At 37.4% G+C, this 27,148-nt stretch overlaps 2 protein-coding genes across 9 annotated transcripts in view; both read right to left on the bottom strand.

Moving 5' to 3' along the window:
• Nucleotides 1–2,262: 2,262 nt before the first annotated feature.
• LOC107218125 (cytosolic endo-beta-N-acetylglucosaminidase) lies at nt 2,263–13,518 on the bottom strand. 4 transcript variants are annotated; one of them, XR_006902708.1, is made up of 9 exons: nt 13,104–13,518; nt 12,578–13,030; nt 12,311–12,482; nt 11,880–12,098; nt 11,239–11,624; nt 10,978–11,151; nt 10,776–10,879; nt 6,937–7,049; nt 6,298–6,359 (listed from the first exon to the last, which is right to left on the bottom strand). XR_006902708.1 is itself a non-coding variant. In XM_015655893.2 (8 exons), the coding sequence occupies exons 1-8, from the start codon at nt 13,355–13,357 to the stop codon at nt 6,307–6,309; spliced, it is 1,815 nt and encodes a 604-aa protein (XP_015511379.1). In that variant the 5' UTR covers nt 13,358–13,518; the 3' UTR covers nt 6,298–6,306. The 4 variants fall into 4 exon arrangements, 3 of the variants coding, with proteins under 3 accessions (XP_046586669.1, XP_015511379.1, XP_046586668.1); XM_015655893.2 differs by lacking the exon at nt 6,937–7,049; XM_046730712.1 differs by lacking the exons at nt 6,937–7,049; nt 11,880–12,098.
• Nucleotides 13,519–15,526: 2,008 nt separating this feature from the next.
• LOC107218098 overlaps nt 15,527–27,148 on the bottom strand; it is a 39,946-nt gene continuing 28,324 nt past the window's right edge. The window contains exons 1-5 of one of the 5 annotated variants that reach the window (XR_006902710.1): nt 26,438–26,641; nt 24,206–24,342; nt 18,906–19,236; nt 17,185–17,456; nt 15,527–17,109 (exon numbers count right to left, since the gene is read on the bottom strand). Coding sequence is in view for 4 of the 5 variants with exons in the window: in XM_046730715.1 (XP_046586671.1) it covers nt 17,284–17,456; nt 18,906–19,236; nt 24,206–24,342; nt 26,438–26,603 (807 nt within the window). In the remaining variant the exon portion in view is untranslated. Of the gene's footprint in view, nt 17,457–18,905; nt 19,237–24,205; nt 24,343–25,164; nt 25,217–26,437; nt 26,642–27,148 lie in introns of those variants that run through there. The other 4 variants (XM_046730715.1, XM_046730718.1, XM_046730717.1 and 1 more) reach the window with 4 other exon arrangements.

The raw sequence follows: 27,148 nt of genomic DNA, 5'->3' as shown, positions 1-27,148 counted from the left end.
CAAATCGATGAGTGACTAATCGTAACATATATGATATAAAACAGTATGTTGATTATTCGTTTCAGAAATCAGTGTGCCCTAGAAAAGATATCATCGCGCAATTGCAGCCTGGTGTGAGTTGCACATTGTTTAATTTTCTGTCGTCCTTTCTGCACCGAAACGTTAGCCACGATTGCGCAACAGCAGCTCTCTGAATAATTACACAGGGTATAATGCATATACATGTAACATAACTCTCTACATGGCAGACTGACATGCGAGGAATAGCAAAGATTTGCGAGGATGTACGCAACGGCGAGATAACAACTGCTGCGGAATTCGTATATGCTCTTGCACCCTACGTATCTGATCGCGGGATGCTTTTTCGAGATATTTTGGACAGAGATCTCAACTTCTTTCGTCACATCGTCGACGAGACGGTTGATCGAAGGGTATTCAAACTCCATTCATTTACATTCTTTCACTGTAAACGCTTGTTGCCGAACTCTACGGTCATTTTCCCATTGATACTGGATTAGCCGGACGGTTTGGTTTGAAAATTCAATCACTGTTCGATTCGAGAGTCAGCAGCGGTTGGAATTACGGTGGAATTGCAGTTTAGGCCGAGCGAGATTATTCGTTACGAATTAATCGGTTTGATTGTGCGGTAAACGAGGAAATCGCATTTCACGTTACTGAACATTATTTCATCATAACGAAATTGCGATCTCATTATCGAACAGTAGCTGCAATCAGTGATCTCAGGTATTCTTTTGTATTAAAATTGTAACGGATATTGGAAACGAAAGTGGAACCGCTAGGTTCGTTACGCTAAATCCGCGCAATCGATTCCTCTTGTGAATCATCGCGATAAAATTGAATTGCGGAGGAGCTGTAACGGAATCTTGTCGAAATCGACTAATATCATTTTCGTTCAAAACAGGTTCAAGACGAGGCTGACGTAATGATGCACACCCAGAATGATATAAAGCAAAAATTTCACTCGTTAACAGATGCGATGGTTCACAGAACGATGAAAATCAGGCAACGCCTTTTGGAAATATCTCCGAAATTCGACTGGGCAAAACACGGGAAGAACAAGTCGAAAGTGACGAGACTCATCAAAGTTGTAAGCAGATATTAGCAAACTAGAAACAGTAATTTATTAGTTTCAATTCGAAATTTCAAAAATATCGAATTGGTAAATTAGATTTAGATTAGCAATAATGTAAAAACGCCTCTGTACATGATTAAGCCTCGTTCATTGATCATTTCCCGTTTTTTTTTCTCTTTCTTTTCATTTGTTAATTAATTAAACAGGACCAGAGACGTAAGGGAGTTCACGCGGATCCAAACATATTGGACAAGCTACTTCATCAAGTATTTATGCGGGGACAATGGCTTAAGAAAGAGTTGGCACGCCTGCAAGAAGAAAACCTAAACTTGAAAATGTTCCTTGGAAAGTTTCGCGTCCTAGCTGCTGAAAGAAAGGAGCAGGAGAGCCACGTACCCCGGATGCTCTGCAAGGAGAAAAACTTCCTAGAGCAGGAGCTCGAAAGTCTTCAGGAAGAGTATAGTAAAAATCTCGAGGTCGTAAACGCCCTTTACATCGAACATCATAGATGTGTAAAGCCATTACCAAGTCAGACTTCGGTCAGTGACTGGTGTGACTAATTTAGTCCTGAAATATTGAAACCTATTTATTACCATTACTTGATAAAGTATCATAGACGAATGGAGCTGGATTTGAATACAGAACACGACGATTTAACGATTTTAATATATTTACAGACGTAATTAGTGTACTTTCTTATTTTACAAGTAATTTATTAAAACAAAAACTTAAATTTGGAATGAAATACGCTCCCTTGTTTGAATCGATACGTATACAGTCCGCATAATACTTTAATATTTCGAACTGCTCGTATCTCATTGAACCTACTGAATCAAGAGGCGATTCTGTGCTTTCCGATCAAATACATAAACGAAAATCAATTTGATTATTTTCATTTTCGATTTATTTGCGAAAGCGGCAAACCAGCATGTATATATGTATAGCACCACCTTAATGAAGAAAATAAAATTTTTCAATCAAGGTCCAGATTGGTTAAGTACCCAAATACATGGGTCAATTATTTCAGGCAGATCCATAACTCCTAAATCAAACGTTATATGGGAATCTCCTCTTGTCTATAGTCAGTAAACTTGATTGGAACCACTTGTCATTTTATATATATATAAAAAAATATATAAATATATATAAATAAGAGGTTGCCTTGGTAATTCATTTCAAATTGCACTTTATATGGCTACAAAAGTCTTAAAAATATTTTTATATCCAATTCGTTGAGCATATTACCGATACTAAAGTACATAAGTCGAGTACCGTTACAAGTAGAATTATACATACACATATGCATAAGTAATAACAAACAATAGACTCTTAATAGTTATTACAAGTAACAAAGAATAGATTACATTTGTTTCATTTCGTTCTATTTTTTTCAAGTTTTGGCAGTGGGAAATGATTTAGAACTAATTAGGCATAATGATTGCATCTCTGTATCATACCCAAAAATTGTCTACTGTCCATTACGGCATTTGAATCAATGAGCTTTACACGAAAAAAAATACTTTCAAATAGGCATGATGCACGTTAGAAATATTCAAATATAGCCTCTAAGCTGAATACCCATACATACAGCGTCACGAGTAAACGGTATAGACGAACATTTATCGTAGTATATTATATTCAAAACTTCGATTCTGGCAATGTTGCAGGAGAATTTCTGGCAGCTGAGCTAATTTCGCTTGTATTGCTGCTCGAAGCTTTAGATTTTTTATCTGGATCCATGGCGATTGAAATAAATTCTTCAGACATTTTTTTGTCCAAGCCAGTATATGTCTGAGACAAATCAACCTGATCTGTACTTGGCATAAAAGCTTCAGCTTTTCCAACTTCTTGCTGTGACATGGGAGATACTGGCTTTGTACGATGGTTCGGTAAACTGTTCGATTCATTTTCTGGCATTGCGTATCTCTTTCGCTTGATGCGTACCTACAGAAAAATGTTTGTCAATGGTTTTCCTAAAATTACTCTCCAAATGCATGATAGAATACTTGATAAATATATATTTCAAGCACATGGAAATATGCTTACCATTTGTGGATGGTAATGAGGATTTGGTGGATAAATCGGACCTCTTGCCATTTTACAACAAGGTGCAGGCATGGAATGATACATGGAATGTGGAGGAAATGTCCCTGTTGCTGGTATAAGTGTTTGATATTTTTTAGGTATCGTCGCCATGCCGTACGGAGTCTAAAATAGAAAATCAAATAAACTTTTTAAATTGAATAAGTAAAAGTTATAACGAGTAGGTATGCAATTGAATAAAAGTGAAGGGCTCTTCTCAAATGTCAAATTACTTGGAAACACTTTCGTTATTTATATAATTAACTGAGTGCATTCTGGCATAGAAAACACGAAAAGAGAAGAAATTTCCCTCTGTAGAAATATTACACCGTGAGAGATTTCTAAATGGATTAGCTGCAGGCAAAGATATTACAAGTTTCTCCCAAGCATCATTCTCAATCTCAGGATTCATGGGATGAGCGAACTTTCTAGTGTGTCACTGACCTACCTTCCCCCATACGAAAACAAATTCTTTTCTAAACGCTTACAACGATAATTTCTTTTGAAGATTGTATAAGCTAAACCCGTATTGAACGTACATATTGATATTTGTTAGAGAAAGAACCGCACAGCTATACTCACTGGTAACACGGGTTGTACAGACATAATGGGCTGTACCAGATATATCTGCTGGGATTTGGGATGCGATGAAACCCACTGGTGTACCATGTTGTGCGTTTTCAATTGACCCTGACCTGAGACAGGCGGAGAAGATCCTTTCAAGCAGCCGCACAGGCGGGGCGCAAGCTTAACGCAGCTGTACCCAGAAATGAGTAATTCAATGAGACTCGCTATCAGAAGACCAATGCTAGCCATCAATCCTGCCCATCTGTGGTCAACACCCATTACAGAGTCATCGTCATTCTGAAAAAACAGATCTCATAATGACAAAAACTCGTATCACGATTACGAATCATTATGCGGTTGAGTTGTAAAATTGGCAATTCAAGTGATAAACGTTCCGTGCTTTTTATTATACTTTGCTTACTGCCGTAGGTGTGTACACACACGTTTTTGATTCGAATTAAAATACAGAGTAGAAAACGTAGATGCTTCATCTGTGAATCACGACTATTTACGACTATCATAATTCTAATTTGATTCCGCGGATTTTTAACATAATCGTAATAGGCATGTTTTCAATGGTAAATATGCGGACCTTGGCATTTGGCAGTGAATTAAAAGTTACTGCTTCTCCTCCTGGTGCTCAACTTTCTCTTTATCGTTTACACGTGTGTTGAAAAAAGTTTTTAGAACTCAAACCGTTCACATCTGGTTTTTATGGTGTTAACTTTAGCAATAGGCCCCTCAATATTGATTTTAATATTTCCAAGAAGCACAGAGCAAATATTAACCCGCTCCATTACCACATTTGAGATTGGTATCTCTAGAAACCCGTTACATGCTGAACAAACTTGACTGGAAGATCAATAGTTAATCCACAATGAAAGAACGCATACTACGCAGGATGAATTATAGTTTTTTCACCTAAAAATGAGCCGTGTGTGAATAGGTTTCACACTCTGATTCAATGCAACACCTAAATCTAATTTAAAATCAGGGTAAACCATCTCCTGAATATCGCATAGGTATATGAATCAGGCTCCACCAGATATTCAGGCTAATTAGAGTCAAGGCACTTTCGTTCTTAATTAATACCACAGTTTATAATCTAGAATTTAGTGTAATAAATTATTCATTATTACCACAAATGAGTAGAGTTTAAATTCCCAGGAAATATACGTTGCATGTATGTTGCGTGTGTTTCAAAAGTACCAGACTTGTTATTTTTGACATGGCAATGTGTTTACACGCGCGTTTAATTTCTTCAACAGTTGACCCAAGATTTATCACCTGGCCTAAATTATACACATAAAAACTATGCCAACAACTCGCTAATTGCTTACCGTCGTTTCTAAAAGATTTATCTCAGGATTAGACCTCTGTGAATCCCTTACGACGGAAGTGAGCGCCGTGATTGCAGCCATGTTCGAAAGAGCCAGAGCTATTAAACTAGATGCCAAATGGGCAGAGGAGAACCCCGAGTATTGAAGGCTCTCTTTATCAGCTGAAGTCGTCAAAGTGGCAACAACCCCTAAGGCACCTGCGACCAGAGCTCCAGCTCCTGCCCATAGTCCCGCTCCTGAATTTCCCAATGAAGCTCCGTGTACCAGGACCAATACGCCAAACACCACAAGAATAACACCTGACAAGTTTTGTAATTCACAGGCCTCAAATTGTCGATCATAGGTGTGGATAATTTACGAGGTTGAAGTTATTAACGTTGTCGTAGCAAAACATTGGGGAAAAAATCATTATTTTCTTAATTTTACAATGATTTTTAAGCAACTATAAGAATTCAAAATATGAGTGTCTTTTGTTTTATGACAGTTTACTGAATTTAAAATAATTTCAAAATGGTGAAATAACGGTTTTTCCTCGGCATGAATCGTTACTAACTTGAATATGATGATAATTTCATTTTGATTTATACATCTTCTCAATTGCTAAGCTGTACATAAATTTTGATAACTTACCAAGCAGCAGCTGACCGCAGGACATAAGCATCAGTAAATTCGAGTCATCCTTAGTTTCGGTTTCTTCTTGTTTTTTCGAAATTAGAACTTCTTTGGAATGTTTGGACTGCATTGTGCTGCTCGTTTTTGAATCCTTTGAATCACCGGATATTTTTGAGTCGTTTGAATTTTGACTCCTCACTGTTAAGTCTGCTTCCATTGTACTATGATTCTCCGTCATGATTATTTTATTTTACTTTACTTACTTACAAATATTCAATTATATAAAAATACAAGATTTTAAATTATGTTTTCATTGTATAATCGAAAAACATGTGTTATAACTCGATTCTCTCAGATTTTTTTACTCTTTTTAATGTGAATTGTTTTTACAAAACTTTTCTATGTAATAACAGTCAATTAAAATTATTTGTATAATTGTTTACGAGAGATAGTTTATCGGTCAAACAAAATCTGCTGACCTAATTTAGTTCTGACTAAACGACAGCCGGGCATTCAAGTTGAAGCGTTTGATATCACACTGTACTGTTGAGTCTATTGTAAGACAATCAACAAAAACTTCAATAGGTCACTGTCACTTTTCTCTTTAACTTCCTAATAGTTGACGTCAGATATTAAAGTTCCCAAGTCCTGGTTATCACGGTAGCCTGAAGATGAATAAAATTTGTAATGAGGAATTTACGAAATCAAAGTTGAAAAAAGATATAATTTATTTCCTCCCCCCCTCCCCCTCGCCCCTTAATTTCTCATTTAGAATGACCGATTGCACTGTTCACTGTTGAACACAATAAACGGATTCTATTTTGAAATAAGTTTGGCAATATATGTTATAGCTCTTTCGTTTTTATTGTTGAATTGATCCGATCGATTACCCTGATTTCAAATCTTTTCAAATATAACACTGCGCAAGAAAAAAACTCACCAACATTGTCATTTTAAATAAAAAACAACAGTCACATCACTATTAAATTGTTAAGAATAAAATTTGCGAATGATAAAATAGATTTTGTAACAAACAATTCAAATGTTTAACAGAGCGTCAGAGTTGTCTTGGATAAGAGAGAAACTTTGTCTGATTGTGAGGAGTAAGTTAAGTAGCTCGTGGTAAGCCTGGTCAGTGACTGGCAAGGCACAGGTACCAGAGAGGCATGGGCTTAATAAACTATACTTCAAGATACAGCAACAGGTACAGTTCATGCTTACGAGTCTGTAGTTTCTCTCTACCTTTCTACAGAAGCATCCAGAAGAGAAATGTAAGGAGGACCGTTTTAAGCTAAACTGTCCATCTGTAGCTAACTCAAACATTTTGTCTTATCTCAACGATTTTTTTCTCACACCCATTACGTCGAACATAAAAAATAAGACACGATTTATTATTTATTGTCTATTTTAATCATAATGCTGGATAAAAAATTGCAAACATTCTTATTGTAGAAAGTAAAATAGAATAAAATGTTCAATATAGTTGAGTAAGTAAAATTTACTAAATCTAATCGTACCAATGAATCACGAATTTGATTACTCGGTAAGATAATGGTACGAGAAAGCGGATGGAATCGATTTGATTTTAAATTCTGATGGAACAACAATTAGGTGAATTGGATGTTTAATGTACAATTGCTCTTACTTTCATTTATCAATATAAGAGCCGATGTAGATTACAGACCTGGCGTGAGTTGAAAAGGCGTGTAATTTTGCATGTATACAATTATTTGCGTCCTGTATTTTTGTTATTCAATTTTTTACATGCTGTATTTTTATTTTCTCAACGTGATACCTGCTTGGGTCACTTTCATATACGAGTGAACTGGAATTTCAGACGACATTATTTCAACTAGAATTCGTACATTAGGCTCATTTTATTCTATTTTTTAATCTTTCGTCATTCTCTCCATTGCGTAACATCAAATTATCTCATCCAGGTATTCTTTTACAAGAATTACCTGTTTTTAAAAATTCGTTATAGAAAGTAGAGGAGAATTGCGTTAAATTTACAATGTTTCGGTTTGTCGTTGCAAGACAACAGCATGAAGCATTTTAGAAGGGTCAGTGGACCATAATAATTGGAATTAAACAAAATTAACAAATACCGTAACGAAATTTTTTGTGAACTGTAATGACGATCACCTATAAATTACGATCATCAGCTGTATAAAAATATCCTAATAATCGCTAAATCGCGTGAATAATCCAGACGTATAATGAGATAATCTCTGTGTGTGAATGTGCGCTACAACCGTCTAGAAAGCTCTGGACCGTGTCTAGTTGAACATAATGACAGCGAGCTGATAGACAAGCAGGAAAGCGCGAATATGTTAAATAACACGTTGCTGACTGACAATTTCTTGATATATTTTACTACGCAGGTGGGCACTTCATTTATTTACCGATGATGAGATCACGAGAAAGTTGAGAAAAAGGAGAAGAGGTGGATGTATGCGAGTTCTACGACCTCCGCATCTCTCCATTTGGTATACATAATATATGAATATCATGTGCAAGAATATTTCATACGATTTTTGGTTGGAGGGATATTAGCATAAATATTTGCGCGGTGATTTATTGCTACCAGTATACAAAAAATGAATCACAATATAGTAGCCTGTGTTTTGTAAATTTGTCAATTCCTAAGCACAGATGAAGATGAACGGAAGAGTTTAAAAATACAGTTACGTGATTTCAACAATTTCGAAATCAACGATATCTCCACAAGTCCTTCTTCAACAGGTATTAAAATCAGGGAAAGGAATCGATTTACATAATTCACTCTTCCTGATTCCATGTTTTGGATTAAAAAGGACTGATTGAAATTGAATGAAAAAACTAAACCAAGGCATCGAAATGTCGCATTGGAATAACTGTGGGTATGCTCTGATGACGAGAGTTAAAAGACCGGTGGAAAACCATGATTGTGCGAGCCTACTTCTCGTCTCATACTTATAATATATATGTGAATACCTATACATGCGTGACAGAATCTCTGCGATGGAGATGCAATCTCAGTTCGCAATAGCGTAATTATTACAAGATGTGTAAAATTTTATAATCTCGTGTCCGACATGCTCTTACTGTTTTACGGTTGCCCACATTGCGTATTATACAGTTAGCATTACCGTTACAATAACGTATTATTTTGCAACTACGTAAAATAATTGTAATTCTCTCATTCGCTTAACTTCTCGAGTATCAATGAATCAACATCGGAATGTATACCGACGAGTTTTATCTAAGAATTCAATAGTGCACAGAAGCGAATTCGTAATTGACCGTGCGAACCTGCAGACAATTAAATGGTTGCAAGTATATTTGTTTCAAGTGAAAAAAATCTTCAACAAAATTCTTGCACTAATTTTATTCTAGCTTGGTAATTATTCAGTTTCAAAACTGGGAAGATAATATTTACTGTTAAGCATAGCAGACAAACTGTTAGGTATGCTATTAAGATTATTGACAAGACTGAAGTAGATTGCCTTGACCACGCAGCAAACGCAGGAGGCTGATCTCATCGCATAAACATAAGAGGCGACGACATAGCGTTAGAGGTTGAGCCGCTAAATTATTCGATTCTAACTTGAGGAAGCGAGAAATTCCTGCTGCTTATACCATATAGATACATTCTTTTTAACGTAACTTTTTCTTCCAAGTTATCCAGTATCATTCGATGATTTAAAGTCTTCATCAATTGCGTGCTTGTGATATTTTTAAACGAAAAATTTAATTTGTATCACTCTTGAAAATCCGACAAGAAACGGATAAATTCTCTCTACTAAGCTGTACGCTGTTCAATATATCTATACACAACAAAATAGTTTATATTCAAGGTACACGCAGGTGCTCCAAGTTAGCTATTGCCGGACCTGTTTCACTACGTGAGACTTGAATATCAATAAGCTATTGAACTCTCGAATTACAACACAGCATATTATGCTTAAGTGTAATATGGGTCAGTTTGAGATTGTTTCTCAGCGAAATATGCATGCCAAAGGAGAACTTTAAGTCCGTGGGTAATTTGTAAGGATGTATAAACGCGAGAGAATTCATTTCAAGATTGATATTTGAATTTCATTTATAAAGAAAAATTCTAAGAACCAAATGTTGATTGTTGGATCAATTGATTGTGCAATAAATAACAGGTATTGAAATTTCTAAAGTGAAATTAGCTCCTGATATGCATCGAGCTTCGATTATGATAATTCCTGCGGAGCAGAATTCTCGATTGTTGCATGTCATTAATATGCTTAACACAAATAACTCTGCAATACCACGTGAACCTATTGTTTCTCTCTACACTTCCTACATGAAAAATTTCCTGTTAGCTAACCGGTTGATCTAATTTGCTAAGTACATGGCTTTGGAATAGCTAATTCAAACCCGTAAGTACGTGCAGTGATCTACCTATGTCCATTTCTACACGTTCTCGAAACTGTTGATTCTTTAGAATGAATAATATTGCGCTGGCAGAAATGTTAAAACCATTCAAGTATCATCCTCTTACTAAATACATCGATGTAACAAACGGCATGTAAGTGCTGTTACTCAACGTTATTAAGAGGGACATTTCCCGGCTGTTTAACGATAGAAAGTATTAATTTCAGGGGTAGTAATAAGAAAAAAAAGAATGACAGCGCAAGAGACAATAAATGCTGTTCCTTTTCTTACGTTTTTCTCTACGTCTTTTTTACAATAAATTAAATGTCAGAAGGCCACAATATATGAGGTATTGTATGTCCCGTGTTCATTGACTCCACATAAACACAAGCGTATGGTCTTCCTTTCACCGCAGTGGTTCTCAAGCCTACTATTACCGTGTCTAACTTTTGTTTTATCTATTATGAGACTTGAAGTTAAATGAGAACCGAGAGCTGAAATATCGCATGATGTAATACACCTGCTATGTGTGCCTTGGTTTACATAGGCATGCAGAGTTTTTTTTTTTTTTCGTTTTATGTCGTTTTATTTTTTCTCTTTTTTCGTGTCCTCAAGCTCGAATACATTAGAATACATTATCCCGAGGTTGGCGGTCATTCGGTAAAAATGATAAAAAGGAAGACTTTATAACTCACCAGGTTGTTTGTCCTGGACAACAATTTCTCCGAGTGTTATTCGTCCTTCCTTTGATGCTGCTACTCCAATCTCTGTAATCCTTTCAAAATTCGTGATGTACAAACTGTAAAAAAATATTTAAACACATTATTGCAGTTTAAATATAATCAATCACTTTTTACACACGTACAGAAACAGAAAAGATAAATAAGTATTTCGTACTTTTTTTTCCAAGGATAGTCCAATTCCTCCGTTTGGTATTTACTTATCAACTTTAAATTCCCATCATCCCCTGCAACGAGCATCAGCTCGCATTGATCTTGTGCGCAATTCTCCATGCTGTAGACGATGCTAACTTGAATGCCGTGTGAAGAAGTGACTTGAATAAGAAATAGCCTGGAAAAATGAGGTGAATCAATGTCAAATCGTATTATTTTTTAGTAAACAACTAAAATTAATTTCAGGTAATCGCTTAAGTCTTACCTATGAAACAGGCGAGGGTTACTCGTGATTATTTCCAGACACCCTCCGCCATTGAACGAACAACTTCTGCAATACTTGAAGTAATTTAGCTCAGAGTTAAGAGTTGTGCTCGTAAAAGCAATGGATTGGCCATGTACTTTTACACAGCTTCTCTTCGTATCGTACACAATGTCTTCGACTACTTTTTTTAAATCTGATTCCGTAGTTAAAACCTGCCCTGACGCAGACTCGGTTTCATTTTTATTCAGCAGATTCGACTCTGTCACAACCTTGGGCTCTGTTATTTCTGGCTGGTTTAATATTTCAAGGTGCGGCGACGGCGTTGATACTTGAGGAGACTGGACACTCAAATTGAAGAAGGGTTTATCTTCAGAATATTTTGCAGACTGAAAAAAAAATTGCGTATTTGCTGATTTCCTTTGATCGTTTCATACATATAAGTTCCGCATGGTAACCGCTGCCTTCATGCCAGATTTCGATTATGAGAGACAAATTTTGAGTTCAATTAATATTCTAAATACGAAATATTTTCAAGATGTTCAACATATCTAAGCATACTAGACGTTAATTGAATATACTATTAGTGCTAATTCAATAGTTAATGTGATTATTAACGCTTCAACTTTACTCAAATAACACACCTGACCTAGGCGATAATTCGTTAAACCAACTCCCAAACACAATGATGTTCTAAATGTCTCATTATCGTATAAAGGTACGTGGATGTAAAGATAGGGGAAAAGTTGGGCCCAAAACAAATTCTCTGTGTCTATAAATGTTTTTGGGCCGAGATATTCGTGGGTCCATCCTGGTGCGAATATAGCCACAGACAGATGGTGTTCTCTTATCTTTCGCAATGCCTATATTGAATGAAAGCCTGTGTTAGACGAATATCTTAAATTCAATTTGAATCTAAAATAGACTAAAAATTAATTGCGGCATTCGAACAATGTATGTCAGGTGATAATTTATTTGAAAAAATTGAAGATCTTATGAGAGAAGTTCAGCTATCTTGGATTATCGGTAATTTGAAAAGTTACATTCATTCCATAGATTGTTAAATTTCATTTACATATTCAGACTGGAATCCACCTCCGCCAGGACAGCCTCGACCCCAGACATCCAGTCCTACATAAATGTCTCTAACACGATTTCCCGCAATTGCTTGATTGCGGCTACTGGCTAGGCCAGTATCAGTCCAATTATAATTTAAAAATATGCCGTCACACACCTCAAAAAAGCATCTGAAAGTACGAGTACAATAATTGTAGAAAAGAAAAGAAAGAAAAATAGTTAACGGATAGAAGCAATCGACGTGGAATGTACGCCCGATTCCTACTTGTTTAAATCGTTCAGCTCGTTCTGCCACTTGAGTTCTCCTTTCACAGTAACGCTATCATACCAAATAACTTCCGAACCTTCGAGTGCAGTGTGAATAGTGTTCGTAAGGTACTTGACAAAGAATATTAATTTGTCAATATCGTCTTCGTCAATCTTATTCTCCACATTGATCAACCACCCGTCGAATTTGTAAAATTTGGCAAGAGTTATCAGAGCGTCGGCAAACCTCTTTATTTCTGCTTCTGATCTGAATATTTCTTTCCATATTCTCTCACCGTCTGTCCACTCCGTTATAACAGTTCCGAGGACTTTGACACCGTGAGTATGTGCTGCGTTGATCCAACCATAAGGCGGTATAGTCACTAAGTAGTGGCTAAAATATACAAAGCTGTCCACTCCGCTCCAGTGGTAAAAAACGTACGAATCATGGGCGTCCGATCCAAAGATGAACCTAGAAGCAGTCGAACCGAGTTGTCATACAGCAGACGACATGGTGCTTCATTCTGAATAATCAAAGTCAATACCTGTCATCGAGATATCCACCTTTCATGTCGTGGCACACAAGGGTCCTCGGTTTCTTGTTTCGGTTCCACTTGACTAACGGTTTTGTCACATCGTTGATATCTTTTCCCGAGTAAACATAATCCGCCGATTTTCGCACATCTCGGATCTCGGGCCAGGGCGTTAAATTACTCAAGCCGGCATAAAGCTCCTCCAGAGTTTTGAACGGTTTTGAGGTTAGAACCTGACTCGTTTCGTTTTCGGCCTTACTCGACATGACTGACCTATTATTATCCTTTGTAAGGCGTTTCACGGGCTGATTTGGCTTGTGCACTGTATCAGTAGAAAGTGAACACGGAAAATCAACTTATAAAATAAGAAATATAACCTAGAACGATGAACACAAGCGACGTATGTCAAATCATGAAACAGCTGATTTATCGCGTGCTACAAACTGGCCACGCGGGTTGCAGATGTTCAGGCGTTTGAGCACGAATCGATTTAATCACTACACGTGTCGTAATTCTATTTCGTCTTCGAAATTTATATCGATTTGCGTTACACCCAATTACAAAGATGCTCTTTTCAAATCAACGCAGATTATTATATCCGATGCTTCGTTAAATCGTATTTTCGAATGTGTATGTAAAAAGTTTTCATGCATAAAGAAATGGAAATATTTGATGCTCCGGATAACGATCGGGATGTTTGAAAATATTTTAAATCCGTAACAAGCTTTTCCTGCGCTGTATCAACACAGGATTATATCTATATGGCGTATCATTTATTTACGAGTACAAAGTTTTATAATTAATTCAAGGGGGAGGTTTAATCGAGCTGAAATTTTCCCCGTCGTTATGCGATGGCCGCGTAAACGCCAGTGTAATTATTTACAATATTACTTTGGAAGTGAAATAAATAACGCGGTTATAGGGAGTGGGAATTGAAGGGTTGTTTCACGAAAGTTTTTACAAATTATAGGTAAATACGTGTATAATTCAACGATGTAGTATATAATAACACTCTCTCGAGCTGCACATTACAAAACGGAAAGCCACGAATGCTGTCCGTAATGTGCGTGAAATGCAACCATCTCAATAAGACAGGCTTACATATTTGAAACTTGCGCGCCTCTTTAAACGCATTGCACTGTAATTAACAGGCATAAATATATCCCAAGAATACTAATTTCACACATATTTTATCCTTTTGTTCGTTAATTTAAGCAAAACGAATAATGTGTGACACGTGCGTTTACAAAAAAAAAAAATTAAAGGAAATAAATACGTTGATGCTGATATAATTTACATCTTAATACGCAATGCGCAGAGCTCAGAGGTGCGAGAAATGGACGTGCAAGAGTGAGGCGAAGAGAGAAAGAGAAAAACGAAGTAGAAAAAAAAACAACAAAACTATTAGCTCATCTGTGAGTAACAGTTTAAATTGGTTCAAGCGAGCTTTAATCTACTTGAAATACTCCCGCTGTGTTATCCACTTAATGCAAATACGCTCGCGCACTTCTGTGGTTGATATTTCCATTATTTCTAGTGAAACGAATGATGAAAAAAATTGAACAAATACCGCTAGGAAAGTCTTTGTAGTCTCGTGACACGGAGCAATTACGATGATAAAAAGAAAGTGAACTCGCCGCACCGTCCACAAAAGATCTTCATGCCCGGTAAACTTTCGCATTTTCATATTTGAATGTAAGCGGTTGGAGTTAGATATTTATTCTTCTCCACGTGCACGTCGTTTTGTTTGGAATGCAATTTCAGCTTTCAGAGATTATAATTTTATACACAAATAGAAAATGTATATTAGAAGAAAAAAGAAGCAAAGGATGAATTATAGACTAGATCAGGCGTTATGAGACGGTGATTTAAGCTGTAAAAATGTGTTTTATTACATTGCAGCTTGTTTGAAAGGACATGAATTCATATAAGATATAGGACAAACGCGAGATGGAATGAAACAACACTATTAGAATGACTGGAAGACGTATGAGATCATTTATGATGCTTACTTAAATTTTATAACAACAAATTAAAATATATAACACGTGTTATGATTAATAAAAATCGGACTACGTTAATACTGCGTACTACATAACATTAATTTGTAATAATTATTCAGCCGCCAAAATGGTCCCACGATGTTTACATAGCTGCTCGAATCTACTGCGCAATATTTATAATCTTCTCTGTTAATGACCGCGCGTTTACATAAAATCGGTATAATATACATATAGAAAACATAACTTATTCAAAATCAATAAGTTAATGCATGATCACATGAGAATTAAAATTATTTATACAATATTAATATAATCATCTATATAGCTTGTACTGTTCAGTAAAATATATATAAACGTAGGATCAGCACCGACGGCAAATTAAATTTATTTCAGAGTCTAATGTGTGTGTAGCAACGGAAAGGAAGCGATTATGCGTAGGTGTATATAGTTATAGACGCTAATGATCAGATTTGTAAATTGTCAGATAAAAGTTATTCTTTTTTTTCTTCCCTTTTCGTTTTTTTTTTTTTTCTCGTGGCAAGTAGTGTGTGTATATATCACATTTGAGTCTACCTATCGAATACTTTGGTATTTTACTAGGTTTCCTGTTCTCTACAACATTCAACGTCATGTATTATAATATGTAAATGTACATATTACGATAATGTTTCATACGTGTGTATGTAACATATGTGTATGTATGATTTCTTTCATCCACGATAGTCATTTTGATATTGATGAATTATTATATAATATAGTGTATATACTTTATAACTTCCATTTTATAATGTTATTACACCTATCCATTTTTCTACACACCAAATACTATAATACTTTTCTGTGTACGTATATTTATTGAGTATATGAATATTTCGCATGAAACGGATCAGTAATGTTTTATCATATCGGTAGGCATTTCAGAGCTGTAACAATTTTCCGCCGAATAATTTATTTCCTTCTATAGTATGAAAATTCATCGAGTTAATTGCAATTAAGAATTTGGTAAAGTTGGATGGAAAAAAATACCCAGGCTGATCTACTTCATGCAACCAATAGTTAATTATCTTTCATCGTTATTACTGTTAATTTAATTATTATTATTGATAGTTGGTTCTCAGTATGTCTGTATATATTTATAATATGCTATTATATCAATATATATAATATATATATTTAACACTATATAATGAATGTAAATTTCTAATACAACTTTGTTATGTTGGTACTATAATATACTCGTAATGTTATCATTATTGTATACATATAATTATTCTTTAAATTTAATGTCTGAAGTTAACTTTCCAACGAGTATTTCGATCATAAAATGATAATGGTTATTATTACAGAGTTCATGCGGCGTTCGCAGCAACTATAAATATAATAACGAAGTTAACCATGAAACAAAATGCAGATATGTTATAAATATTCAAATCTATTCAAACTATTTTGGATCAAGTAAACACTAATTCGTAAACATAATTCAATATAATACTAGACATACCGCATAACATGTTTTTGTTACACATGTATATTATATGTATACGTAAATGCGTATTGCACACGATAGGTAAATTACGATATGGGATCATGATATGGGTAAAATTTTCATTCGCATCGATCATATTACATACGTATGTATAATATTATAATACATGCTACAGGTCTCAAAAGTCAAAAGTCAAAAGGATTTTCTAAAAATTCGATCATATTATCCTGCACTTGTCTCGTTTTTCTTTTTCGTTTCATCTTTATGTCGTTTTTTTTTCTTGTTTTTTTTCCTGATGTTAAAAAAATCTAGGCTAGACGTTTCTACACTCTACGAATTATCTATTTAGGTATTTACGTATGTATCAGTATGTGTATCGCATATTATTAGACTAGGTTTTAACATTTATTTTCATCAGATTTTTAAATACGTTTCATTATGCGTATTATACCTGTGCACACTCAATATTAGTGAAATTCAAATTCTCGTATCATTTATCCACAAATTTGTTTCAGTGGCTGCAATGTTGCTGTAATACAGTTCCTCATAATTATCGAACAGGAATGGAAAAAGGGCGTTTTTTCTCTTCCTATTTATTACTTACAATTTTCCATACAGATTTCATATTCTGCCGCATATTGAATGCTGATTTCTTCACGGTTTAAAATCTCTCATCATCATCATCAAACCGCCAAAATCCTGTCTAAAAAATCTCGTCCATTCCTCTGGATAGATCGACCCCAGCTCCTGAAGGAGGCTGCAATAGCGGGACGCAGTCCTGCGGGGAACATTCGACCCGACCAGCGGCTCCGCAGCCGCATTGCACGCAATTTCCGGTCGAATGTGGCAGCGCTTCACCTTCCTTGTACTCCACACCTGAACAATTAGAGAAAGAAAAAAAAAATGGCAAAATAAGTTGAGCACATTCGCATATCGATCAACGAGTTTAATTCGGTAATAATGCATAGCATTCTTAAAATCTCCAAATGTAGCAAAGTGAACGCTACCGCAAAATCAATAAGGCCGACCTTTATTCGTTTCAGCTTATATTTTAGCTATATGATCGTTTCTAGGCCCAACGAGTTACCAAGCGCTCTTTCACGCGAAATAAACCGACGGCAAGAATTGCTTGTCACAAATTTTACCCTCGCTGAAAGGCTAGGATTTGCGAATTTAGCTTACGAAATTTCGTCTTTAATAAGAGTGTTGAAAAGGAACACAACAAGGAACGTAGTCACAAAAGCGATGATCATCTCGCCAACTACACAAAGTATACGATTATTTAATATTGACGTTTTAAACCTACGTTTTGCAAAGAGGAAAAAAATCTTGGATTTTGTTGATTTCATAGGATATCGCGGTTTACGGTTTTTGATTTCGTCATATCGCGGACAATTATGCAGCGTTTTTGTAAATTGGATTCTCGTGCGACATAAAAACATAAGATTCCGTAAAAATAACTATTACTTGATCGATTCGCGCGTGTTTAACGGCTGTTGCAGCAATTTTCAACACGATACGGAATATATGAATAGTTAATCAGTTTATACTGTTATACATGCTATATAACGTACTAGCATGCACATAACGCGTCAGCTCAAGATTAGAAGATTTCGCGTAGATCTTCGCCCCAAGCTATGTATGTAAAACTGGAAATGCATACATTTATAACATAATGACAGGGATTATCCAGCGTTTTATTGTCTGCAATCTCAACATACCTATAATAAATTCCTTGGCGCAAACTTTCGCAAACATATATATGTATACATATATATATATGTAATACGTACGTGGGCATACAGGTATAATGTATTCTTCACTCCGACATAATCGCGCGACTCATGAATTTACTATGCAGCAGCAGTCTTATACTTTGGAACTCTCCGTTTCACAGGCACCGTTTGCATTATACATACTGCACAGCTATTACTCACGCGAAAGTTCGCTTCAAGTTATAAGCTAATGCAACGTCGCCGATTATTTCAGCCCCTTGAAGATGGGCGATTATATTTTGCCTTTTCAGTTTGACTGATATACGTTTTCGATCTGATCCCGATTGGAATTTGAGGTACGAATGATGGAATTCAAAATGGCGGATGGAATATGGCAAACACGAACGGAAATAATTAGTTTCCAGACATTTTCGGGACCCCAATTCTGAATCTGGTTTCAAAATTGTGAGCTACGAAAATACGGTTGACCAGAAATCGAAATATTCCAAGTATTTGGAAAATAGAGCTTTGTTATGGGTTTTGGTTAACCATGTTTGAATCGGCATTTTCAATTCATAATTTCGCGGTAAAATTCTAGATCTTCACTTACCCATAACGACGCAGGTCGTCGGAAGTGTGCTCTGGGTGCCAAAGTCTTGATATGTTGAATTTACATCCATGTATCCCTCTTCTTCGATGATTTGAGCCGCTAATTCCGAACTCTCAGTTGTCATTGTTTCGTTGTCATCCGCTTCTAAGGTCGCAGCAGTACCGAGGGACGAGTTTACGCTTAAAAAAGCCCCCGGAATCTCGGTGCTCTTTAAGCTTCCGTCAAAGTTCTCAAAGTCTTCCGGTTCCGAGTGGAGAAGGCAGTCCTGCCACCAGCAATAAACTTCACCGGCAACGCAGAGGCAATGCGAACACGGATCACTCGTTGGTATCTGTGCAGGCACCGACGATCAATGTTAGGCAGTTATATTTTATCGATCAAACGGTTATACTACACCCCGTTTCAAGTTATTTATAGACTCACTCACTGATATGTGGCCTTGAAACTACACGGTTGAAAAAAAAAAAAAATGTTTCACCACGTCCACAAAAATTTTCGGATTCTTGATATAACCATTTTTTACCGCATTATTAAGTAAGAAAAAAGTAAAAATTACAACGTCAATATTGAAATTCAAATGATTTGTGTCATATTTACTAACAGAAACGTAACAAATAATATAAACTTAAAGTGGACCTGCTGGGACATTATGTTTCACGAATATCGGTATGCAGAATACTGCGTGCAAGCTGTCGCAATCAAATTGTATCACGTCGAATGTATTTAGCGTAAAATATGCGATGTTTGAAGCCTTTTATTATTAAATACGACCAAGACGAAGCAGCATATTTCCGTCACAAAATGGCACCTTTGGAAAAATGTATTGCTTTATACTTTGTAAACGACAAATAAAAACGCATAATCGACTGTAGACATTTCAAACGTGCTTTGAAGACTGAAAATTTCCAGTTCCATTTCAGAAATACCGACGTGGTTGTTCGAATGTTGAATTTTTCTGATCCTGCAAGCATCGCCGGCCCGACACCGAGATAGAATTGCGTCTAAGGGGTAAGTAAGGAGTGCAAGGACCTTGCGACTGTACGTGAATGGGACGTGTATAGATATATATGGCACGGCGCAGGGGATTCCCAGGGGCCTTGGAAAGGACGCGGGCACGATGTCCTCGCGTTCCGCTCCGAGTTCATTGACCCGATATATCGCAGGCGAGCGCCAGCGCTCATGACTCTCAGAGTCCCGTCGAGTTTACGTTGGGGTTTAATCGCGTTTCCAAATTCCACGCGTACGAGATCCGCAGGGTCGGCTGAACCGCCGGCCTCCGGGTCTCGTCGGTCCTCGGATAACTAAATACCAAAGCGCGACCCGCAGCCCTAAGTGCACTACGTGCATTGAATTCGCCCCACCCTCCGAAGCTTCGCATATTTTCATTCGAGATTTCAGATTTCAGCTATAATTGCCTAGTCCCGATTACCTACTTTGCATTCTCTCTTCGTACATAGAAGTACTTTTCTGTGAAACTCGCTACTTAACGCCAACAGATAGACTATCACACCTACATTTTAAATATTTAGGAACGCCGCATTCAGCTTCGGGTTGCCTATCAACTGGCGTTGATTGGCTAGTTTGGCGATGGCCGCTAAGCGAAAAATAATCGACGCATCGATTAATCGAGTTTGATAAATAATCGATTATACTCGATTAATAGGGAAAAAATAAACGATATGATCGAGAATAGTTTATTTTTTATCATTCTTACTAGTTTCATCGAAAATTCCCGATACATTTAATTTCGTTTAGCGTGCACTGTATAATTATTACATCGTTCTCGCCTTTTGGTGCACCTTTTATATTACTGTTATTTATTATATTTTATTTTTTCATTCTCATTCTCGCCCCATTTTTTGTTCCTCTTTCGGCGAGGTGCAAAATTCGCGGGCTAATGTGAAATTCTATGTTATGTTGATATAGAGACGGTGGTCTTCGCAACGCACCGGGGGGTCTGATAAGGTGGATGAAAAATATGTTCGAACGTTAGCGGCCGTTATACAGGAGCGGTAATTTAAAAACGCGAGTGAATCCGGCGTATAACTTTCCTCTCGCTCACACTTCATTCTTTTCACAGTTTTCCGTTTGTTTTCTTTCTTTTTTTGTTTTTTGGATTTTTTTTTTAACCTTTTTTTCGACGTTTATTTTTATTCTCACCAGCGGGCTTTTCAACCGCTTCGCCGGTTGTACAATGCATTTGGCCTAGTGCCACACTCATCATTTTTCACCGCACGATAGTTTGGATGGAGAAAAGAAAAAAAAAACGCAAAACAAAACGGGCAAACAGCTAACGGCCGAACGAAAACCAATAATATCATAATAATAGTAGTAGTGATAATAATAATAATAACGATAAATATAACAACAGCAACGATAAATAACTAAAATTTATCCCGAGGTCGTGATATTTCGAATACGCAGGTGATCATCATTCGGATAGTTCAGTTTGTCCATCTATCTACAAACACACTATAGATACGTACGTATATAGGTAATGTACACACCGCAGGTACAATAATTAATATACGGGCTATATCCTCGATATATGCGCATAAAATATGAACCTATGCATATATCCATACTTTAATTATAAGCGACCGCTGCACAGCTCGGCGGGATGACATCAAGAGGTGCGAAAATGGTTTATTAGAGAAGGTAAAAGTCAAGAGGGAGTCGACTCGTTACCGCAGATAAAAATAGTCGGAATAGCTTTTACAATATAAATACATACCTGTACAGATATTACGCTGCGTTTTTATACAATGTACTATATTATACTTTCAATGTTATTGCACACCGAAAATTTCTCTGGGTTATATTCATATACAGTACGTAGAAATCAATTCCATTTTCCCTACTGTATAGTATTGTATAGTAGGATGTTTCAGAAAAAAATAATTTAAGACTTTCCATCGTAACACCCCCCCCAAATAAAAAGTTTGAAAAGATGAGCGTTCTACGTTATGTGCAATGTCGCGCTCAGTTGATTTTTCACTTCTATACATTTTTTTAAATTTATGAAGTACGGTGAATAAATTTTTCTCTTGTTGCTTAGATCAATCACAATATCAATTTACGTCACAAAGAAGATCCACACTTGTAATATCAAATCTCCAGTTGATGTTCGAGAAGTGGATATGACCACTTTTTCGTTATTAATTCAATCTCATAAAATAGTTATAATTTAATATGAACTTTTACTGTAGGAGAATAAGATTCCCGGTTGTGATATATGGTTGTGTTATGGATCGCGATCTTTGGATCAGATATAAATGTCCGGAAAGAAATAAAAATTGAAGTGCTGGAACTTGTTTCTACACAAATTCAAAATAAATGTGTACAAAAAAGTTAAAAATCAAATGAGCGTGATCTTCCACATAACGTAGAAGGCTTATTTTTTCACAAAATCTCTCTTTTAACCTAAACAAACTTTTCAGTGGATGCCGTAGTGGAAAATCGCGTATTATTTTTCTCTGAAACACCCTAATATATAATATATACATTATATATATTAATTTTTCGCCAACTTCTTAAGTTCTCCGCAGAAATTTTTCCTATGCATCACCTACTGAGAATGTTTAGTCTTGGCCAGTGGCAGAGACGTTACATAAAATTGGACAGTAATTTCACGAGATTGCGGAATGCATTTCCGAGTGCATATCTACGCGCATATAGGTACGTATATCTATATGAAGTTGAGTTCAAGGCGTGAGGTTTTGAATGAACCCTAGAATTATGTAAAAACTTTCAAGAAGATTCGCGAGCGTTCGCGCGTACGTGCCAAGTTATTTTTCTTCGAGTAAAATTATGCCGCATCTGCAGGCTGAAGAAACGGGAAATTAAGAATTATTTTTTCCCCCTATTTCGTGGCTTAGGAGATTTGATAGATGTACACGATCGATATTACTGAAAGTGCACGCCGAAATTGCGCAGCTGTACTGGTTCCGAATACTCATTCGTGAATTTAAACTTTCACCCAATGCCTGCAACGTGAACTACAAGGGAAAACTGATCTAAGGTATAACCGGGAAATCTGTATCTCATCCACGTAGAGTAAGTATATCGTCAGAGGCAGTTACCGGAGTCTTTATATTAAATTTACTCGGACTTGCTTCAGTGCTACGGAATCCCACGAGATTTGCCCCAACTCTCACGCTGCAGACTTCATCTGCACCGCAATCTATTTATCTCCAATCCGTTTATTGGGTAATACTATATGACGTGAACTGAACGAGTTCTGGGAAGCATGTACACGGAGTTTTCTGTGAAACACACCGCTTTGTGTCGGCATGCAAGCACCGAATCTACGTTTTGTATTCCTTGCACATTCGAAATGTAGCTTCGGTTGCCTATCTGCTGGCGCCAAGCGGCGAGTTTCACAGAAAACCGACTTTCACAGCTATTATAGGTATAAATTTACGAAAAATGCATCGAACAGACGCGCGGAGGTGTAATAAAAGCCTAACGTAATAGTCGAAAATATTTTCTACGATAGGAAAAGCAGTTATTATACGGGTTACTCTTGAGAAATATATTCCAAGAACTTACTCCCATTCCTGAACTATGGTATGCTGCATATACTTCGTCTTACCGAAGTCCTAGGGTACATAAAACATTCAGTATATATTCTGGGTGAAAACTCTTGAGACTGAGGTTTGCTCGGGTTTTACGACCGCGCGTGCTGTGCAGCGCGAAGACGTCGTTTGGAGTCGGTAAATTGTTACTCCTCAAGGAAGTTTTACTCCGGTTTCGGAGTTGCTGCGCATAAGATAATGCAGACTGTGCAGGAAAGTCGAGAAGCACGCTATGTCTGACCTCGAAGCCAATCATCGGGGTAGGTATCGATGTGTTCGTGAGAAAGAGAAAGAAAAAGAGAGAGAGAGAGAGCGAGAGGGCGGGGAGGGAGAGAGAGTACGGTTCTGACTCGTTTGATCGTCCCGGTGATTAACCTGACGAAAATGACGAGTTTGTGAACCATTTTCAGGACGGTAATTAATTCAACCTCGATCAGACTGCAGGTCCCCAATCAACTCTTTGATCATCTCCGAGACTTTCTCTCTTTTTATCTACAATATACACAGCTTTCAAAAATTTCATTTCCGCACCTTTTACTCTCGTTGTCTCCACGTGCCGGATCAGAATTTTTACTGTTTTTATTCCTTCGCCACAGGTATCGAAAACCGTTAAATCACGTAGGAGTTCCCGCCTGGTATACAGAATTCTAGCTGCAGATGCATGGATGTAGTCCGAAACGATGTGCCGAAACCGTTACGTTAGATGGATCGAGGCGAACTTACCGTTTGACTATGGGTGTAGGTCGTTCCCCCAAAGTAACACTTTTTTGGTACAGGTTCTTCAGTCGATATTTCAACCTCGTCGTCGGTCATTATGTCGATCTCACCCAGCAGGACAGCGTCCGTCACGCTGGCTGGTGCTGAAAGCAAATTGTCATCGGTTGAATAGCGATTGAAAAAATATATCGCAGATATAGAATGAGAGCGCAAGGACGAAACGACAGATTAAAAGTTTTTCGGTGAGACAAAAAAAAAAAACCACTCGCAGCCACGAAACACTTTGCAGCCTAGTTAACGTGACTACAAGCGAGTCCGATAAGCACTTTAACTGCAGCACACATATGTGGTTTTGAACAAATGCGGATTAGGCAAAGCCGTTTAAAGAGTGTGTGTGAGAGAGAGAGAGAGAGAAAGAAAATAAGGGGATAAAAACAGCTAATGCTACATTCGCCTTTCGGCCATCGATGGAAAACAGAGGGACGAATGAAAATACGCAGCGCGAGCGACGTGTGTAAGCAATCGAAAACTGATCGAAAAAACGACAGTAAAGGCTCAACTTTGATCTTGAATTTCGCTCAACGAAACCTGAGAATCTTTGTATTTTATTAAGATAGATAAGTCTCCGTTTTCCGGTAATACGTTCGAAATTCGAAAATTGAAACGCCTTTGTTGCTCAGCGCCGCGCTCGCACGCGCGTAATGCGAAAGGTATCGATCAGGCGTCTACGAGCGAAGATCCGGGAACGTCTTACTACGATTATTGTGCAAGGTGGGTACAATTCGTGCGACGTGAATAGCAACTGATGTAAATGCGACGCACGTGCCTGCAGCGCAGCTACGGAAGGTTGGGATGGTTGGGAATTTATGGAGAGGAAAAAAATTGGTCCGTAATTTATATTTATATATATATATATATGTATAAAAGTGAGAAAATGAAAGGATATATATGGAGCAGGTACGTACACACATAAGAACGTTATATTCTCGGGATGCGAGGTGAGGCATGAACATTTGTAAGGATTAGAATGCCCGATCATTTGTCACGCAGGATGGTTCAGGCCGGATGCTGCTGCACAGCCGGCTGTCAAGACGGCCTCATCATACGTCTTACTTCAACTACCGATCTATCATAAATCTATATTAATTATTCCTTGTGCCTCGAGTCATACGGACAACATAAGTTCATATTTTTTAAATCATCAATTATGGGCTGCACAAACGCGTTAAGTGAGATCCTTTACCTCGCGGACTATCGCAAATAATCATGTTTCAACCGCTCAATGGGGTTTCGTATTTTCTCGATTACGGTAAATCGATACCAGCGTAATTTTAGTAGCGAGTACTCTACGTGATACGTTCAGCAACGAATCCCAGCTGCAGAAAAAATTGATTTAAAAAACTCGCCTCGCTTCCCCATTCGAGTTATTCTCAACGCTGCAATTGCTAACTTCAAATATTTCCCATTCCCTGTTGCTTAAAATATAGAATCTTTTCGCAAGTATAATCGCAACACTACAAAAATTTTATAACGCAATAATCAGTGTTGATTGATTCGATGTTCGATTCATTGACTGTTTGATCCAGGGCTTACCGCCTGGTTTTATCTCTAACCGCGTTATTCGATATTCTATAGAAATTAAAATACGTGTACCAGGAATTTTCTGTGAAATTTATCGTTCAACGCCAGCAGATATGCAACCATAGCTACATAATGAATACGTATAAGGGATACGAAATGTAGCTTTGGTTGCCTATCTGGCGGCGTTGAGCGGTAAGTTGCACCAAAAAACTGCCTTGACATCGACTCGATCAACGGCATTGATATGGATATGCATTATCCAAGCGATTCGGATGAATTCTTTAGGCGCGTTGATCACGCGAATACAAAAAAAGCCCTCGGTGCACGACGTTCTTTTAATCCGCACAAAGACTATGTGACTAAATTGATTTACCTTTCGCAGTGATATACCATGTGCATGTATACGTATACCGCAGGTGCATGTGTACGCATATAGGTACGTACATATGTACAACGAGTCTGTGGATTCTCGGTGTAAAATTAGGCGATAAATCAAAGACGGTCCTTTCAATTGCTTTCACACGTACAATCCGTGTTTGAGTGTGTGGGTTGGTGAACAAACGCGCGGTATGCTCAGCTCTGCATTCGATTACAGAATCACAAGGGTGGCAATGGGGAGATTCGTGAACGGGGTTACACACCGTTATGTATACATACACTTTACATACTTTGGCGACTTATGTACACTCGCCGAAGGCTCGAACCTCTCGGTTCGGCTTAGTGCAGCCTTACTAGCCATTATATACCCTAAACTATCACCCGGTTGACTAACGACGTTAGGCTGTTGAAACCGGTGCAGCGACGACACTCCCCCACCCCCCATTGGCCGTACCAAACTGGTGCCGAACCAGTTACACACACGCAAATACCCACGTAGTTTCGACGCTAATGCCATAACGCCGCATACGTTGTACGACGCGGCTAAGCTGCCTCAAGTAGCCCCCCACCCCTGCCCCTTTGCCCCTTGATGCATGGGGGCGGGATTCGCGGGTCGCCAGTTGGGGCGAGTTGCGGGGGTGGGAATGGGACTGCAACGGACTGTACGGCTCCCGCGGACGGCGTCGAGGATCGATCCTTGCACCCACAATGCGCGGCTATGTGCGACGAAAGCCCGCGTCGTGCACAGCGGTGACCTAAGTTTTTACAACTACGTGGGAGAAAACATCCCACGCGATAGATATTTTCCTCTTAAGTATACCATATTATATAGATTTCTCGCAGCCTGTATTCAGGGAAAAAGTTATTTATTGCAACAACTTCCTATTTATTTATTTTATTTCTTTTCATCTATCGTTATCGTTGCTTATTTATAAAGCGATGATTCAATACGTTCAAAGTGTTTATAATCAATGTTTAATTTGTTTATTT

The sequence above is a fragment of the Neodiprion lecontei genome, chromosome 2 (genome assembly GCF_021901455.1).
Source record: "Neodiprion lecontei isolate iyNeoLeco1 chromosome 2, iyNeoLeco1.1, whole genome shotgun sequence".
Lineage (NCBI taxonomy): Eukaryota > Metazoa > Arthropoda > Insecta > Hymenoptera > Diprionidae > Neodiprion > Neodiprion lecontei.
This window is presented reverse-complemented; position numbering and strand designations above follow the sequence as displayed.

Bases quoted from the DNA above. Each gene is read 5' to 3' on its own strand.
- LOC107218125 (XM_015655893.2), bottom strand. From the start codon at position 13,357: ATGTCGAGTAAGGCCGAAAACGAAACGAGTCAGGTTCTAACCTCAAAA. The intron at 11,625-11,879 runs GTGTGTTATTTG...TTTTTTTTTCAG, and splicing joins CGAATTATCGCCTAGGTCAG to TCTGCAAAATATTCTGAAGA. The intron at 6,360-10,775 runs GTGAGTTATAAA...ATTCATCTTCAG, and splicing joins TGTCCAGGACAAACAACCTG to GCTACCGTGATAACCAGGAC.